General features: G+C 39.4%; 1 protein-coding gene across 4 annotated transcripts in view; it reads left to right on the top strand.

Moving 5' to 3' along the window:
- LOC113117506 (protein quaking-A-like) overlaps positions 1–18,347 on the top strand; it is a 70,181-nt gene extending 51,834 nt beyond the window's left edge. The window contains exons 5-8 of one of the 4 annotated variants that reach the window (XM_026286223.1): positions 8,814–8,901; positions 10,348–10,746; positions 13,906–13,980; positions 14,954–18,347. In XM_026286223.1, coding sequence (XP_026142008.1) covers positions 8,814–8,901; positions 10,348–10,746; positions 13,906–13,980; positions 14,954–14,970 — 579 coding nt within the window. In that variant the 3' untranslated portion in view covers positions 14,971–18,347. Of the gene's footprint in view, positions 1–8,813; positions 8,902–10,323; positions 10,747–13,905; positions 13,981–14,953 lie in introns of all 4 variants that reach the window. The other 3 variants (XM_026286225.1, XM_026286221.1, XM_026286224.1) reach the window with 3 other exon arrangements.
- The last annotated feature ends 626 nt before the right edge of the window (positions 18,348–18,973 follow it).

Genomic DNA, 18,973 nt, shown 5'->3' on the forward strand with positions numbered 1-18,973 from the left:
AGCATGCAGCTGCATTTATCCTTGGAGTAGCTGGAATTTCAACTGTAATGTACTTGACTACTTCAATGAGGCTTGAGTTTCATTGGGCTGAGATCTTAGAGGACAAAAGACAGGGGAAAAAATTGCAGTGAATGCAACCACCTGTGACGACAGCCTCCTGAAATGCGTGCAAGTTGCCCTGCAGGTCAGTGCAACCCGTCTGAGAGTGCTCTTGTGTCCCTGTTTTCGGAGCACGTGTCGCTTCCGATCAGACTCAAGCCCCAGCTGCAGGGTTTAGAGCATAGGATCATGGGTAATGGGAACGTCCTCCGCTGTTAGCTTGTAAAAGTGATGTGGCTCATAGATAGTTGGAGAGCCATCAGCTCTCATTGCTGCTCCTTGCATAAGTGTTGGAACAAACAGAACAAAGGGTCAGAGGACTTGATACTGTAGATGTACTTAAAGCATAATGTTGTATTCTGCATAAATTTCACTTTAAATTGGTACCATATAATTTACTGGCCCATAACAGTTGTTGGTTAATATTGAATATGTATTGACCTGTAGCAGTCCAGGGCTTTTTTTTTTTACTTGAAGTATTGGCAGACTTTTTATTTTTCCAACATCTGATGGTTTCTATATGGTAGCTAGTCCTGGCAGTTCTAGCAATTTTAGAACTAGAGGCCAAAGATATGGAGAACTGTTATCCTTCTGTTCTATGTCCTGCTTTATAGTAAGCTCTCCCTCACTGTCTTCTTCCCTAAAGCAGCTGTCCTCCTTTACTTTCTGTGGTCTTCTTGATTGGAGCCATGGTTCGCACCCCAGACTTACTGACCACCAGAACCGCAACAGCAAAAGGCTTCTCTTGGGGTCTGTATGCTAATCCGGCCTTTGCTGGCAGCAGCTTCAAACGCTCCGTTGGACTGGCAGTTCGTCAGACTCACTGAACGGAATGGAAAGAGCAGACCCAGAATAGACTGGGATTTACTGTGTGCCTATTTTCACCTGAGCACCTGCCATTTTAAAGGCACAAATTCAAGCGGCGATGTGCGAAGTGGACCACTTCACACACTGCAATGGGATTTGTCTTTTCATTTTCAGCTTTAAAGTGATTTTCCTGGCAAAACAAGTGTCACTACAAATGAGACAGTAGTTTCATAGTAAAGGAGACCGGCATTTATTTACTGTCTAAAAATCACATTTCACATCACATTACTTTAGATGCTCTTGTCAGCTGTTACGCTGTTTTATGGTTGAAAAATAGGCCCACTAATGTTAATCGCTTTTCTGAAGTGGAAATGATAAACTGATGCTGTAGGGAGCATTTTATTTAACTGCTCTGTTTTTTGACTGTTCTATTAGAACGTCTTTTTTATGATACTGATGCATAATTTACAAAGACAGGCATCATTTTGTGCTTTTGGGTTAATGCCACTTATCTCCGCTAGCGAACATGCGGTCTCGTTAAGTTGTTGTTCTCTCTGGGATTTCAATTGCCCTCTCTTCACAGATTGCTATGGCCCTGTAAAGTGCTCCAACAGTGACCCTGAGGGCCTCCCAGTTATTGGCTAACTACACATTTCAGAGTACGCCGAGCTGCATAGCAGTGTGCAACTGCAGCATTTAGCTGTGGTAGAAGTGGTGCTACAGTTTTCAGCGTTCTCCAAGGTCTAGCTAAGCGGGGAAAAATTTTCAAAAGAAATGATCAGTCTATTTGCAACAAACCAAACAACTCACACTATTTTAAGATATTATGACCTCATCTTTTAGCCTGCACTTAAGCCAGCTCAAATTAGCTGAATTCTAGCAGCGCTACTGCAGGGGAAGAACAGGTGGCCTTGACCCAGGGTAGAAGGCCCTCATGTTGGGTAGAGCTCAGTTCAGGCATGCACCTCCCTTCAGCCCTGCTCACTCCCTCTCTGTGGGTTTCCGTTTAATCTGCTCACTTTAGATAAAGCACTAAGGCCTGAAGTTCAGTCAAATGATTGTCCTTGAAAGTGTGACAAGGTTTTTGTCAAGCAGTTTGCTTTATGCCTCCTTCCCTCAAAATATCAACATTAGGCCCAAGTGAATATTTGCAGTGTTTTTTTTTGTACAACCCTTTGTGAGTGTGGATAATTTCACTGTGGCGACGGGAGCAGCCTGAATAAAAGAGTATAGAATCGTATTAACAGGCATTTATTGGTTATCAGCAATAATGTGAAAATAATTAGCAGCTCAGTGTCAGAATGAAAATGAAATTTTAAAATTAATGCATCCCTTATCAACCTAAACCTTTCACCCAAACCTTTTTTCTTCACCTTCTTTCAATCACATAGAGTGAAGGATGAGATTTCAGAAAAACAGTGTCCGTGTATGATATCTTTTACTTAAAGATAACTCAAGACGGCCCAAATAAAGACTCTGAATGGGTATTGGATATAATCATAATTTGTTCTGGAATGAGGCACAAAGTCAACTAGAGTCTTTGAAAAGTTAGAGTCCATCCCAAAGCTCTCCTTCCTGTTACAAGCTATCAGGATAAATAACATAAACCTCTTAGTTTGCAGCCCACCTCTAGAGGTTAGTCCAGCCCCTGACTCTTCTGAAAACAGTTGGCTGTAATCTCTTCTGGTTCCCATAAAAGACCCCCTGTGGACATCAGTCAAACTGCATGTCCTTTGAACAAGCCACTAATCCTTTTACTTTGGGGAGAATAGCTGCAGACTGAAATGCCAGTGTTTGTGCACCAGCCTAGTTACGGGATGTTTTTGTGCCCCCTTTTGGCTCTCTGCACTCCCACCCCAGTTACATGGTGTCTGGGCTAATTATCCGCTCATTCAGATTCAGATGGGGACAGGGACCACTAGGATCAGCCATGGCATCTAGAGAATGCTCTCGAAACCGGTCTTGCGGAGAGAGCCAGGGATGGATTCCTTTCATCTTCTTGCACTGTTTTCGAGGGTGGAACAGGATTGTGTTAGGACATACGTTTGCGGTTGTAGGTGATACCTAAATTCGTGTTTTGAGCATTTTATTGCTTCTATCTTAGGCCATAGTTAAATGAACCCATTGGCAAGAAATGTGCATATAGCCGGTCTGGTCTGAGAATTGCCATTTAATTTAGATTAGTTTATCCTGACCTTCTCTAGAAGCTTTTTTAGTTGCAATTTTGCCCAACACGTCTCCATTACTCTTCGTTTGTAATCTCCCGTTGGCAGTATACAGTGTGTCCTGTAGTCAGCAAAACTGAACACGTCATCAAATTTGTGTGTGGACTTTCATATGCAATATGTTTTCCAATTTTGTTCAACCAAAACATCTTTTCACGCAGCATGCATCGGTATATCAGGCTCTGTGCCTTCTGCTTGCTAATATATTGGCCCTGACCCACAGAGCAGTTTGGCTATCGTAGTAGAGACCTTGACTGCACTGGCCAACACTTTTCATTTCATGCATTTGCTTTGCAGCTGCTAACCTTGACTGTGAAGTAACCTCTGCTAGGCCGTTGGGGAAGCTCTGTTTTCAAATTAGCCTCAATATGGTCCATCAATCCCCACTGCATGTTCAAGGGCCAGTCATAAAAGTGCTGCTTTTATTGGGATTTGCAGATTTATTTATTCAGGCCTTTTTTTCCTCAGCTGATTCATACCTCCTGACACTGAACACAAGGTTAAGGGGGTTGTAAAGCGGGCGAGGTTGGGTCACAGTCCAGATCTGACAGCCCAGGCAGCACAGGGAGCACGCGGATCAGCTTTGACTCTCAAATCTCGGAATCTGATGCAAATCCGGCAGTATTTAAACCTCCAGATCAGCCTTCCCAAATCCTTTCAAGATATTCTCGGCTCGATTGGGTGGCATTAAAGGATCATAGGAGCAGAACAAAACATCGTCTGGCAGCGAGAGAGAAAGGGAGAGGGGAGGGGAAATTGGAAAGCGAGAGAGTGGAGTGCGAGTCAACTGAAGGTTTTACAATGTGTTGCACCAGTGGAAATCATGGATCACATTAATGTTCCCTCTGTTTTTTTTTTGCACCCCTCCCTCCTCATCTTCTGTTGTGCTTTATTTTTTTTTGTTCGCTCACTCTGATCTCTGTCCTCACATCCTGCTCTGGCAAAATCCCGCGTAATCCCGTATGGATGCCTTTGTCCAGTGCATGTAAGCATCTGTGCGACATTTTAAATACAGCTATCAGGCTCAGACCTGGCCTACATATTATATGGTTGTCATTTTGCAGACCTTTTTATCCGAAGCAATGTACGTGACACATGTCGTGTGTCTTACCCTAGGGGAAAACTGCTCTGAGATCAAACCTGCAACCTTTTGCATTTTCAGCCCAGAGACGTAACGGCTGGATGTATTGAAATTAGGAATACTGTGAGAATTTTGTGAATTTTCAAATACGGAATTGTTGATTAGTGAATAACAGATGCATTACAGTATTTTAATTTTATGTTGCTGATAGGGATGCATCAATCCGATACTCAATATCGGTATTGGCTCCAGTGCTGACATTTTCTGCAGGATCAGATATGTCAGACGAGACCAGTCCAAATCCAATATTGTTATTGTTAAACCCCACAAAAGCCACAAAAACATCATGAAGCACCATCAAGTTTTCATGCACTATATTTTAAGTTTTCTGAAGCCGTTCCATAGTTTAATGTGAAGTACAGATTAATATTGAAGTCAAATTCACATGAACTCTTCTCTCTGCTGCGTCTTGTCTGTCAAAACTGTTTAAAAGAAAAGGCTTAATAAAATGTTGCAGATATAATACACTACACATCGATAGCTCTTATCCTCTCAATGCGGAGTGCTGTGCACTGTGACTGTGTTGCTTCACGTTCATCATTCTGCACACAGGATGCACATAAGTGCTTTGTGCAACTCTGTATTGGAGCCATACCCTTTCTTATTATATTTTTGTGCAATGAAAGATTAATAGTCTTTCTTTTTTTGTTCTGTTCTATCTGTCATATGTTGCTGCCTTCATTACTTTGCTTTTTTTTATAGTATATTTTTATTTTATAGTATATATTTTTTTCTGATGATACATTGAGGATATTGATGCATCTGCATGCAGGCTACTTTTTAGTGAGATTCCCACTGAAGTCCATTGAATTACGATCACAAACCAGGGACATATCTGTACTTCACACCAAAAAAAGAAAACCCTCAGTTCCATTAACTAACTGTATGAAAGAAATTATAGGACATTTTACTCAGAAAACTTCTCAAGCTTAGCTTTAGTTTCACTCAAGCCAGCTGTCGGATCGTTTCTAGGGCTTTACCTCTACGCAGCTGACAGGAGAAGGGTGGTGTAACTGCTTGTCATGTGTCGTAACCTCTCTTCGCTGACTGGGTGACTGCTGAAGTTCATACTAAATCTGTAACAATGCAGTCAGAGTTCTGAATCAAGCGAGGGTGGAGTTGAAGGATGTTTATGTGGTAAAAGGAACTTGGGATTTGCTGGAAGTGACAAAGGTAACCGTATAAAGTCCTGAAAATGTTTAATGTCAACTAGAACTTTCTCTCTTCTTTTCCTTTCTCAACATTCATAAAATACCAAACTTGGATTTCAAATCTTGTAAAAAAATAAAATAAAACCTGATCTGGCTTTGTGTATGTAATATATGTCTGTATTAACGTGCAATGAGAGTCAAGCCCATATTCCTTACTAGTAATCATAGCGACAGTGACCAAAGTAATAGCAAAGATGGTGATGAGCATGAAACTGAAAGTCTTTATCACTTTCTGACACAAGAGCCCAATCAAGCCACGATTTCTTTCGTCAGATCTTCATTAACCGACAGCAGCTTTAATATTTGGGTGGAGAGCGGAGCATTTGAGTCCTGCACAGAACACAAAACTGGCGGGATCTAAAATGTCTGACACACAGCTAATTTTTCCGTCACTAAGTTACTGAAGACACGAATAAAAAAAAAAACTCATGGTAGATGCACGTTTGTGCAGCAGAGCGGCTCTCTCTCACACTGTATGACATGACCGACAACTAGTTGTCCAGTCCTGTTCTGTTCACACAGTTTGTGTGTTCTGAGAATGCGGTTGTGAACCCTGAAAATTTACATGCATTAGTTCGGTTACAGAATGCGGTTGTCATAACCATATAACCAAACTGTGTGTGAACGTATTAAGGACTTAAAAACCAGACTGACAACTGTATTCTGTGTGAACGTGACCTATCTCTCCAATGTCTTGAGGTAAAAGCATGCAAGTTTCGCTGCTGGAAATGAGCACGTGCTTGTGGACACCAGCCTTCCCACAGATCTGCACTGAAAAGGAAATGGATTTGGAAATGGCTTTAACGTTTTATTATGGAGAGGAAATGCTGTACTTTGTGTGTAACAAAATTGATGTGCTCACAAGTGCTGCTGTCACAGTCTAGCATCCCCTGTCCTCCCCCATGGCCAATGAGAGCTGCTTCACTCCGCTGCCCTTACAAATAGACCCCATTGATTGAATCTGATTCCTGTGGATAGAGCAGGATTATTGAGCAGCCTTCCCTGATGTCTCACACCCAGAGTGTGTGTGGAAACGTTCTCTTTGTGTCAGCTTTTGTTGCTTAAATCAGAGGGACGTCTCCCCTGAGCCTCTCCCGCCTGATGACACACAGCTCTCTGGAAATGCTGCACTTCCTTCATTTCCTTCCTCCCTCTATTGCCTAGGAATAATATCTGCATTTTTTACGAACATCCTGAGAATGCCTCTAGCCCAGGAGGAAGAAGCAAAGAAAGGGTGTTATAAAAAAAAAAAAAAAAAAAAAAAAGAAAAACATTTGGCCTGACCTCTAAACAGAAATGTCCAGTCTATACGGTGACTCTGAGGGGCAGCATCATTGGCCCTCAAAGGAAGTCTGTACTTCACTAACCCCAGTGTCATTGCAGGCCTGTGGGGAGTTACTCTTACTGACCAGAGGCACTGCAACCTCTTTAAACACCCTGCAGAATAAGCCAGAAACAAAGTCTTCATTTGTGGGGCGAGAGAAAATCGACTACATCTGCTTTCATGGCCAGCACTGAAATGCTGTTATTTGGATTTAGAGCTGTGCCAGCCACACAAAGTCCTGCTCAGCAGAAATGAGTGTGATAGTTTATGGTGTTTTGAGGCTTTTTCGAGTCGTTTATCCTCTGTCTCACCCCTCTTACAGGAATCAATAGGCTCGACTGCCCCAGACCTTGATTTCCTTCCTTGCACTGCCCCTCTGTTTGAATCTGCTCTAATACAAGGAGTTGATGCTTTTGTTTTGTAATAAAATGTATGAACTAAAAATAAAGCGTTAACTCCAAATATCTTCTTTTGTGTGTGTTTCTATCTATCTATCTATCTATCTATCTATCTATCTATCTATCTATCTATATATATATATATATATATATATATATATATATATATATATATATATATCTCGATTATAAAATGATGAGGGTAAGTGAATGACACATTTCTACTTTCAGGCTATTTTGAGAATCGCACCTTTTTTGGAGCTTAACATATCGAAGTGGCCTGTGAAATACTTGAGCAGATCTTTGCCCTTGTCAAGTGGTCTACTCCTCGTCACTTCAGACAGTATTAGAGCGGCTACGCCAAAACTGAGATCGGCTGGCCAGAATAAGAGCCAGTAGACATAATTTAGAAGGCAGAGGAAGGATGTGCTACTCTGTCATTGGCACCTTTTTTCTTTTTCACTGTGTATTGGGGTAGCTGGTCAGTTTGTCTCAGAAAATTTGCAAGACTAATTCTGGATGAAACCTGTGAAGAACAGCGCTGAAGATTTTCACGTCGGGCTCAGTAGTAGTAAAATGGACAGATGAAGAGTGTGTTCGTCGCTCCACACTGCATTCAATTACCCTGAGCCCATTTTCTTTTGTTCTGTCTTCACATGAGTGGTGTTATTGTAACAAGCTCATAGATGAATCTTCATTGGCTCTCCACAAGCTCCTTGGATGTGAAGGGTTCAAACAAAAGCTTCGCTTTCTAGAAGAGAATGTTTTTCTGTCTGAATTACTAAAGTGCTCAGGAATGGGTGAGTCATTCATGCAGAGGGATCTGTAGCCTCAGTGTGTGTTTTTTTTCTGATTGTGGAAATTACTCAGGATTTCTCTCAGCTTTGAGTCATGTGGATGTGTAGAGTTGTACTAATCTAGAACGGTGTTATTTCTGCAGTTAAAGTCCCTTAAGGGCCACTCTCACAATACCACTCAAATATGGTGTCTGTTAAAGTAGTTTGTCCTTTGATGTGTGCTCTCCTAAGGAAACTCTGAAGCACCATGAAAAGTTAAAGGTGTCCCAGCCCTCCAGTGTGTCTGTTGCTTGATGTGTAAATCTGAATTGAGCTGGTTTCTTCTACCTCTATCTTTCTCCCTTCTCCTCCTCTCTGAAGTTGAAAATACAATTCTCTTTGCATTTTTTGCTTTTTAGTTGCTCTGCATTAAGAGATCTCATGTTTGGTTTACTCTTTCTTAGTAACTGAAAGTGTGCGTCATTCTCTGTCTCTGGGTCTAGAAGCACTAGAATTCTAGTTCCTGCTAAGAGTAAATATTTATTCATATGTTCTACTAAAGACCTTTGTGTGTGTTTATTTATTAATTTAAATTTCATTATTTAAATACATTTTGCATATGGCCCATTTTATTTAATTACATTTAATGAGCAATTAACTTATCTAGTTTTATTAGATTTTTATGAATCTCATTCTTATTTTATTACTTTGGAATTCACAGCTTTTTTTATTATTGAACTCCGATTGTCCCCCTTTTCTGCATGAATACTGATTGGTGATTGGTTGTGTGAGTAATGGGGTTCCCCTTTGATTGGTCTTCTTCTTTCTGTAGGCGGAAGGCGAAGATAATCTAAAGAAGATGCAGCTTATGGAGCTAGCCATTCTAAACGGAACATACAGAGACACCAACATCAAAACGCGTAAGGAGACGCATTCACACATCGACAGCTAGTCGTTGAGGAACTTTGTAGACACGCACTCCAGAATAAATTTGAACATCAGCACACCCACAAGACAGTCATAAAGCTAACTATTAGGGAATAATGTGAGTTCAGCTGTGATTGTGTTGCACAGTGACTAAAGTGATTTGTTTAGATGTTTTCTGTGCTGACTTATTCTCACCATAAATGAGCAAATACATATTAAATAAGAAACACTGCACACAAGAGTTCATAAGACATAAGATTCCCGTTGTAATTCAAGAAAGAATCTTGCTCGCTGCAAACTCCTCAAGAAAACATCTAATCATCTGCCCACAGTCTAGTATTTCGGTCTCTCTTTATCCCTTCCTCTGTCTCTCCCTCTCTCTTTCTCCATCTCTCTCTCACATCTTTTCAAAGCTGTTCCAATTGCAATCACAACTTACGCAATCTTGGTGTGGCATTCAGAATCATTTTGCTGCATGATTGTGTTTTAAGTTGTCTTTCGGTGAAACTTATATTATTGCTCAAATATATTTGCATACGATTCCACCTATGTCATATGTATTCATTACTGCAATACATTTCCACATTGACAAAGGGTTTTGGGCTTTAACTGCTCTGTAAAGTGATATTTGCATGACTGTATATGTGATTGTATGTATTTATGAATGTGAGCATGCATATTTGGGTATATATGACACGGACAGAAACACATCTGTTTGGCTTCAGTGCAGAATGTTTTAATTTTTAGCCTCGTTGTGGTTATTACCTCTCCACATCTGCACTAAATGTCTCAATGGCATGTAGAGGTTTTGATTCATGTGGGAAAGCTTATGGCAAGTTAGTGGAATCAATTCTAGAAAGTGCACTTCAGAGTCACAACTTAAAGTAACATCAGCATTTTTTAGCACTCAAATTGAAGTGCTCTTTCCTCTACATGCCGCAGGACATTGGCTTTAGATGTGCTGCTTTAAATCGGTGACTCTGTGTTGTGTATTAGTGCCTCTGTTTTGATGATCGGTTTGCCCCAGTATGATCAATCATCAGTTCCTTCTTGTGTTTTAGTTTTGATTTAATTTTTGTAATGATTTTGGTTATGGGGTTTTAGTTTGCTTTAGAGTGTAATTTTGTTTGTGGTTCATTGATCATTGCATGGACTAATTTTCCTTTATTTTTCCCCCACCCCCTTTTTCCCTCTTTTTGTGTACTTCTGTTTTCCTTTCCCTGCCTGTGCTTTTCACACATCTGTTTTTGTGCCTTCTGTCCACTTCTGTTTTTCCCCCTTCTGCTCTAAAACTTTTATACACATTCACACACCCAACCTTCCCTATCGCTCTGTCTCTCCCTTTGCTTCTCTCTTGGTGTCTGTTGTCCTCTCCCTTTTGCTCTTTCTGTCTTTCACTCTTCTGTTTATTGCAGCCTCCCTTGCGTTCTCTCTTGCAGCAGCGGCAGCGGCTGCTCAAGGCCAGCGTCTGATCGCAGCCCCTGCGGGTCAGGTCCTTCCCCCGTCTGCCCTCAGGCCCCCCACTCCGGCAGGGACCCCCCTCATGAACATCATTCGGCCCACTCAAATGGCCACTGTGCTACCCAACGGCACCCCTACCCTGGTGCCCCCAACGCCCGATGGGGGCATTATCTACACCACGCCCTACGACTACCCTTATGCCTTGGCACCCACGTCTCTGCTGGAATACCCCATCGAGCACGGCGGAGTCCTAGGTAAGCGGGCGTGGGGGCTTGGCACTTCACTCTTCGGTGCCCCGCAAGAGGGTTTTGCCGGGGTGTATTACGGGGGCATGTTGGATGGGTCGTCACCCGGCCCAGTTCAGGACTCACTGAAAGGTAAATATGTAATGACTAGCTCATGCTAGCAGGCTGGGTAACCCAGGTGTGAAAAAAAAAAAAAAACATTTGCCACTGAGACGGGCTGGGAAAGGGACCACTTATCTGTGTCTTAAACGAGGTATATTCATCTTTCTTTTTTGTATTTTCTTTTTTTTTTTTTTTTTTTGCTGCTGTGTAAGAAGTCTTTTCTCAGGACACACACACTCACTCCGCAGACAGTGGCGACATGCTTGCCTGCACACATCTTTTTCTGGTGTGTGTCTCTCTCTCACTCTCTCTCTCTCTCCCTCTTTCTCTCTCTTGCCGGAGGCTTTGTCAGGCAGGCTACTGGTGGATCCCCTTGGATTTCTCCTGGCTTTTGAAATCATTTCTCTCTTCCCTGCTGCAGCAGGCCTTGGTACCAGTGCTGAGCTGGAGAAAGAGAGAAAGAGCCCAGAGTCCCGTTGGGGATGTTCATTAAATTCTTCCACTATTCTAACTGTATCCAATTGTCTTATTTTACCCTTGTGAACTTGAGCGCTCGACCCTATTCAGAGAGAATTACCCATACTCCCCTGCCTAGTGAAGGGCTTCTGCAAACACTTGCAAAGAAGATGCATAATAACCACAACATCACGACCTCTTTTACAGACCCGATGCTTTGCATCGAAGCAATGTAAACATTAGGAATCAGACATTTTAAATAGAGATGGCATGGAGCATGAAGCATCAATAGCAGGAAGTCGTCGTGTGTCAGAAGCCCAATGTTGTGATTGAATAGCTTTGGTTAGTGCTGGTGTTTGATTCGTTGGAGGCAGTTCACTGGATGCTGTATAGTTGGCACGTTTGGGTCTTCCACTGTTCTGACAGTGCCGCGTTACCACTTTTAAACTTAAACACTCGCAAGCTTAGCAGCCTTTTATTTACTTACAGTATCGATCCAACATCGAACCACCCCCAGACCAGACCATGTTCTTTCTCACTCTCTCCCTTTCGCTTGCTCACTGGGCTTCTGTGCAGTCAGAAGTGATTTGTTGGACATCTGCTGTTGCAGCATAGCATGTGGGCGTATACATACACACATACACACAGTTAGAGGGAACCGTTAGCACTTACAGAATTTCTCCAGAGGAGAGTAAAAATATTTGTGCTTAGCAACTGTTCTGTGATGTCATTTATGTGATTTTGGTACTGTCGTCACACCTTGGCAGTCCCACATGGAGCTCTGCAGAGTCATGCAGAATTGGAATGCCTGTCATTCTCAAGTTGTAAAACAGCCCCAACTACCAGAAACAAATTTCTTTTGTGTTTATCTGATATTGTACTTTTGTGCTTAAATCGATTGCAGTTATTCCCCTTCCCAAAAAATGCTGCATCTACAAATTCTTATCTGGACTTGCTCATAAAAATATTCAGTGTTTAAAATCATTTTGTTTTATGTCTGTTAATATTTTGTATTTGTACTGTGTTTTGTATAGTTTGAAAACTTTGGTTGATTGGGAGACTGAAATATGGCTTCCTTCACCAATCCATCTCATGGAAACAAAACATCTGTGGCAATTCACATGCTTTAATGTTGAATCAATTTTTTTTACACACAATTCTCTTACTGTAGTGCAAGATGCAACCCTTCATATTTTTTTTCACTTTAAAGCAAAATAGCCTGCAAAACTCCACACCAATTTCACTTACCAGTGAAATTTGTTTTATCAGTTGGGTTGCATTGTAAACAAGATGATGATGATAACTGATAATGAAAGTTTTATTTAAATGAATGCTTTGACATACAGTAATATCACCTTATAATGATAAAGTATACTTTGAGCACATCTTGTCTGTTACCAGTGTTTATATTACTTAACAGTGTTTATATTAGGGCTGTGTGCAATTAATTGAATGCGATTGCCATGCACATCTGGTCAGTAAAGCCGGTTCTGTGATTAGTAGTAAATCTCCATCTTTCAGATGGAGCGGCATTTAATACATACAGCCGTAATTCATTGACAGTTAGTTAATATCACATTCATTATCACAGATTGAATTGCCTGCAATAATGAACGCAATATTGTGTAGCTTGTCATTGATCTGAGTTGGTATGATTTGTGCTTGTGACAGAGCGGTAGTCGAGCATTCTGGGAGCGATTGAAAACCTCAATGCTCCAACTTTCAAAAAATCAGCTCCTAGCTCCAGGCAAAATCACACCACTCCGCTCACATACTCTGATAGAAAGCAATAAACATATGGAGCAAAAAAATAATAATAATAATTATTCATGCATTTTCACTTTTTTACAATTTGTAGATAAATTTTGCTCTTGGTGTTGAATGAACCTTCACTATGGACCCAATTACTAGTCATAACAATAACAATAACAATTTATTCTGTGCGTTACCTTTGACCAAGGAAATAATTAAAAATAATTTTATCATTAATGTACTTAGAATTTGCAATCTATTCTAGTTTTTATTTTTCACTAGTTTTTTTTTTTTTTTCTAGTTCTAGTTTTTTTCTAGTTTTACATGAATTTTTGTGAGCAGAGCAGATAACATTTGTAACTTTTGCAGATTTGCTGAAATGTAGCTAGCACAAGCCAGGCCCTGTCATACAGTAATCACAGGGTGTCAAAAACTTGATTACCATTTGCTATCAAATGATGCTGCTTCCACTATAGTAATTCGTTTTTTTTTTTTTTTTCGAAAACACACCTTTGTTGTGTTTTTTTTTTTTTTTTTTTTTTTTTTCAAACATGATTCCTTGCCAGCCCGTCTCAAACAATTCTTGTAAGTCAAAGCAATGACTGTGTAATTTTAAGTTGTAAGTTATAAATTGATAATATTCTGTGTTTATATTGTATGCATATATTACTCTTTGTTTTTATGAATTTCTACCCAATGTGTTGATATTGTGAATATGTATTATATGTAGAATCATGCATACATTTGAATATAGATGGGATTTCATGTAAAGCCTGTTTCACAGCTATCCAGTTCAAACTGAGATTCATTTTGAATGGATCTTTTAAATAAAAGATCAAAATCAAATGTGTTCTGTATTGCTCCGGTTTCTAGAGTTCTGCTGCAGTGTCATGTGGTCTAGCTGTGGCCCACAGGCTTTACATGTATGTTTTGTTTCCTGGACTGAACCATGTCTAACCTTATGGACCTGTTGTAATCTAGGTGCAATGGCAACTAAAGTGCGGAGACATGATTCACGGGTCCATCCTTACCAAAGGATAGTGACCACAGACAGAGGTTAGTTAGATAAGATACTTTTACCTTTTTTGAAATTAATTGTTTCTTTATCTAAATGGGGGATCATACATGTTTATACACTGCGTATCTTTACGGTGGAAATGTTTACATATGAAATGCTTCTGGAAACACTGAGTTTTGCAGAAGTTTATGACTGTAACTGAATTAAATGGCATTTTTTTCATAGCTTTATATATCAATGCATTTCTTAACTACGTCTAGATCCAAAAAATAGAATGTATATTTTTGTTGTTGTTTTTATTGTTTTTAAAATACAAAGGGACTGGTTAAGCGCTTAAGTGATTGACTCAGTAAAAAATAAATAAATATATATAGATATGAGATCTCATCATCTCAGGTTAAGCTCATCGGATTTTGTTTTTTTAACTCTTTAAATGTAAATATGTATTTTACACCCAGTTATATTTTCGTTTTACTGAAGGTACTATTTTTTTTATATATTTTTTGTAGTAGATGTATTTTTGAATCTTTTGTATACGTTCACAAAAAAATAAAGAATATTCAAAGCGATATTTCGCAACCTTTATCTGTTTATTTGCGTTACATAGCACTAGCTCTCTGATTCCCCCTCACAACTAATTACACTGTTAGTAACACGCATTTCGACTCAAGACACTAAAATGTTACTAGTTTTTGTTTGTATGCGTTTTTCTCGTTTGTCTATGTGATACCTCTCTGCTTTTGTTTGTGGGAACATGGGGCATTGTTGCGCTTTAATTACATGTAATAACGTTCTGATTGAACTGATCATGACGTTACAGTCATGATCATAACCAGGTTTAGCCTGTGTTTGTCTCTTGGCCGTGGAATTAAGGGGTTAAACAAAGATTGCATTCATTTTGCTGTTAAAATGATGTCATTCCGGTCTCTTCTTGCTAACTAATATCTTTTCTACCTTTTTTTTTTTTTTTTTTTTTTTTTTTTTTTTTCGTTTTTGTTCCTAACCACCTAGCCGCCACCGGCAACTAACAAATGACCTCTGAACTCTGAACTCTTCACCCAATGATGAGCCGCCCAAGCCTGCCTGCTGATCAGATTAACTGGTAATTGCCTTTTGCTAGCCTGGTGGACGCAGAGAGAGAGGCACCTGTCCGAGCAGTGATCCTAACATAAACCAACATAAAACACAACAACCCTCCATACCAACACATTGTGTAGCGATAACAACGATGATACTCTTTATTATTATTTTTTTTATGATTTGTTTTTTTTACTATTATTTCTTTCCTTTTCTTTTTAAGTCTCAAATGACTGGGTGGATGTTAACAGGGATGTTGCGTTACCCAAAAATCTGCACTGAAGTTTAAAAGCAATAAAGAAGCATCTTCAGCTAATTCAGCCCTTAAATGCATTTATACTCCAATCTCTGATTTAAAAAAAAAAAAGAAAAGAAAAAATACGACTTGGTGACCCTAGTTTTATTAGTCATAACTGTAAATGGGGCATCCAAATCTCTATACGCTACTCCACCCATTTAAACTGTCACCATGAATAATCAGCAAAAGAAAAAGAAGGAAAGAAATCTGCACTCACACCAACTTGTGTATTTCCTGTCCTTCTCTGATGTAATCCTGTGTTTTTCAGTTGATGAGTTTTACTGTGCTGACACATTCTGGGTGTGCCTGTCCAACTGACTTAGAGCATGGCTACAATGACAAACTGCAAAAAGCTTGTTTTGATTTCTTTTTTTCTGTTACTTCTCCCTGTTTTGTTTCTTGTGTTTCCATGTATCTTATTAGTGTTTGGCAATACTTGCAGGTTTATATGTGCTGCTTATTGCAGTATATGTGCCAGCTCGGTAGGGGGCTGTAGGCAGAGTCAGGCAGGGCAAGAGTTGTTTGGGGTGAAGTGTTTTTGGAGTCTTTAAATCTAGGATATTCAGGGTTGGACAGCTGGGATATGAACCGGAATCAGTTTACTGAACTATGCCATCCCAAAAACTCTCAACCCCCTCCCCACATACAGTGCCTGAACTTTCTAAAAAATATTTCTTTGAATGAGCTGTGAGATAAAAGACAAAAAAAAAAAAAAGTATTATGTGTGCGCATTTAGCCAAAGGGTTTCCATTTAATGAATTTCATATATATCTAACCGCCAAGGGTTCTGTCATTTTAGTCTAGAGTTTGAAAAGGTTTGATGTCATGCCTGTATCTGTTTGTTATAATAGAATCAAAAGATGGATGAAATGGTGATGAATTGTCTTGCAAGACGCTAATTTCCTTGAGGAATGAACACTAAGGAAGATGAATAAGGTAGACAGAACAGTGGCGGGTTTAACCTCACTTCTGATTTATCTAAAAAATTTTTATTCAACTGAGCTGAAATTAAATGCAAGTGTTCTTGCGATCACGAATTGAAATTCGCGAGTGGGAAGCCACTGTGAGTAATTTCGAATAGTCTCAAATAGCCCATCCACAATGTGTCATGCACACCCCCAGCTACTGAGCCCACTTTTATTTCTATACACCCTCTTAAGAAAACATAGGATGTGAAAGCCATGTCTGCCTGTTCGAATTGCTTTATACATACATGATATATATAAAATGTATACAAATGTAGATATGTCATTGCATATTAAAATACAGAAAGATCAAAATTAGATACTTTTACAGGGTGCTGGAGAAGATATATATATATTTTTGGCAATTTTAGCTTTTTATACTTAACTTGCAGTTACAAAACATGAAACATAATACAAAAAAAATATATATAAAACCATTAGTAGAATAGTACAGCGAAAGGTTGTGTGACTTTGGATACTATTGGCCAGGAGGGAAAAGAACAGACCCAAATAGTCCAACCTTTCGGAGGAATTGCATGACGTGAGAGGAGAAGAGTACAGTTAGAGAGATAAGTGCCTTACTGACGGTCGTTTCTTTTCCGAGTGTTACATTCTGTTCAATAATATCCAGCACCAACGAGGATAGCACAGAGTGAGGGAGGGCTTGAGAAGAAGAGTTAAACCACGAGGCTGTTGCAGTGTTGTGCCACTGAATCTATTCTATGCAAAGGAATAGCAGTCATTTGACCAGCTAACTATGTGCCATGATTCGTCTTCCCAAAATTAAGTTGAAGTCTTGTTTGGTTGTTTTTTTTTTCCCTTTAATTCCCATTTGAACAAAGTGTTTATTTCTCTTTATTTTATTGCATTGTTATTCTTCTATTATGAGGACAAAATCTATGTATTTGGTTACTGTGATTTGTCAAGAACAACTGCCAATCATTATGTGGAAGTCTGCCAGGTGTTTTAGACGGGAGATTTCTCCATGAATTGGACTGTTCCTGAAAACCTCCTCTTGTTTCAAGATTTGCAAACTGGAAGCTTTCGGTCATATTTGCCAAAACTTACTTTATTTTATGCCAAGGAAGTGTTTTTGCTTTTTATTTTAGAAGACCTAAGGGTGGTGGGGGGTGTTTCACAAAGGATATATGTAGCTACAGTACAATGATCTGAAAAGAGCAAATAAAACATTGCATTTACTCAAAGTATTACTGAGCGGAAGGTCACTGGGATATTCATCAGTGCCAAACCCGAACAGTCACAGAAGAGCCGCAGTATCAAATCACACACTCGAGATCAGCAGTTTTCAATCACTGAAACAACCGGAGGTGTTCGTAACATTGAGTACGGTTACATTCAGCTTTGTGTCCTGTAACCCTGGCAGTCTCTAATGTAGTCTTGTTCTTCACTTGTGTTAAACAAAAAGGTCAATGTCTTTTATTTCTCTCTTCTCAGTGTTAAATACATGTTTTTCAACATTGAAATAATGAAATGCAATATTAGAGAGAAGCTAAGATGACTGCAGAGAAATGGACAGTATTAAAGGAATTCCCTCTGCCATGTTACTACAGTACATGCTGTTAATGTTTTGGAGTTGGGTTTAGTCTTTCAGGTGTATGGAGAAAACTCTTGTGTTCTCTTCCGCCTGCCTACTTCATGTCTAATAATGTAAATTACAGCCATTGTTACAGGATTCTAATGTATTTTTCTAACTTCATTTTCTATGTACAAGTTTTTTTTTTTTTTCTGATCTCCTTTTGTGATGAAACCCACTACACCTTGTTATTTTTATTTTTTTCCTCCATGTCTTCTCTTCTCCTCTGCCCTCCCTCTCAGCCCACTCTTTACTCAAATCTGTCTCTCATTGGGAGCGTTGCCTTTTCCTACAGTTATTTTATTTTCTTGCTGATTCTTTAGCTTGTTTAACTCATTAGCGACTTATTAGTTCCTCTTGTCATAGGTATTTTTACATGCTTGCATTTAGTTTTTATGGTGTATGCTGTTATTTTTTTCTTATTAACCTCCTTGGCATTTATTTTAATAAACATTCTTAGTAAGAATTTTACTAACTTTGCTGATATTATTTTGTGTTGTGTTCTTTTTTTAACCAATATTTAATGAATTACTACTTTGGTCTGGTTCACGGACTAACACGATTAAATCTGGTGTGTGAACACCCTCACAGTTTTTATATATATATATATATACACACACACACACACATTTAGACACATGCATTTTTCAGAGGTCCATACACATTTACAGTTCACACACACACTTAAACGCAGTCTAACAGGTAAATATGCACGAGGCAGTCCGTCCTTCACGCCGCTCCTGCACTTTCATCTTTGTCGCTGTAGAAATCTTCCCAAGCGTGTGCTGCCATGCCTTGTCTGCCTCACTGTTCACGCAGTTTAATGGTGCTACTGGTGTTTCCTTTTTGTTTTGTTTGGAAAAACAATGCTGCTTTCTTCAGAACTGGATGTAATTGGGAGTTAGATCTTTGTAGAGTTAAGCACAACCTTTTCTGTTAAAAAACCCAATGATAACTGGAAATATTTAGTCCAATTTGGGATTTATTTTATTTTTTTTGTCTTTTGAAAAGGCTCTTAACATGGTTCTTTTTAAAGTCCTGGTGAGCCTCAGGAATCAAAGCATTTACTGCCACCGTTGATGGTATTTTGTTCTAGT

This window comes from Carassius auratus, chromosome 17, assembly GCF_003368295.1.
Source record: "Carassius auratus strain Wakin chromosome 17, ASM336829v1, whole genome shotgun sequence".
Taxonomy (NCBI): Eukaryota; Metazoa; Chordata; class Actinopteri; order Cypriniformes; family Cyprinidae; genus Carassius; species Carassius auratus.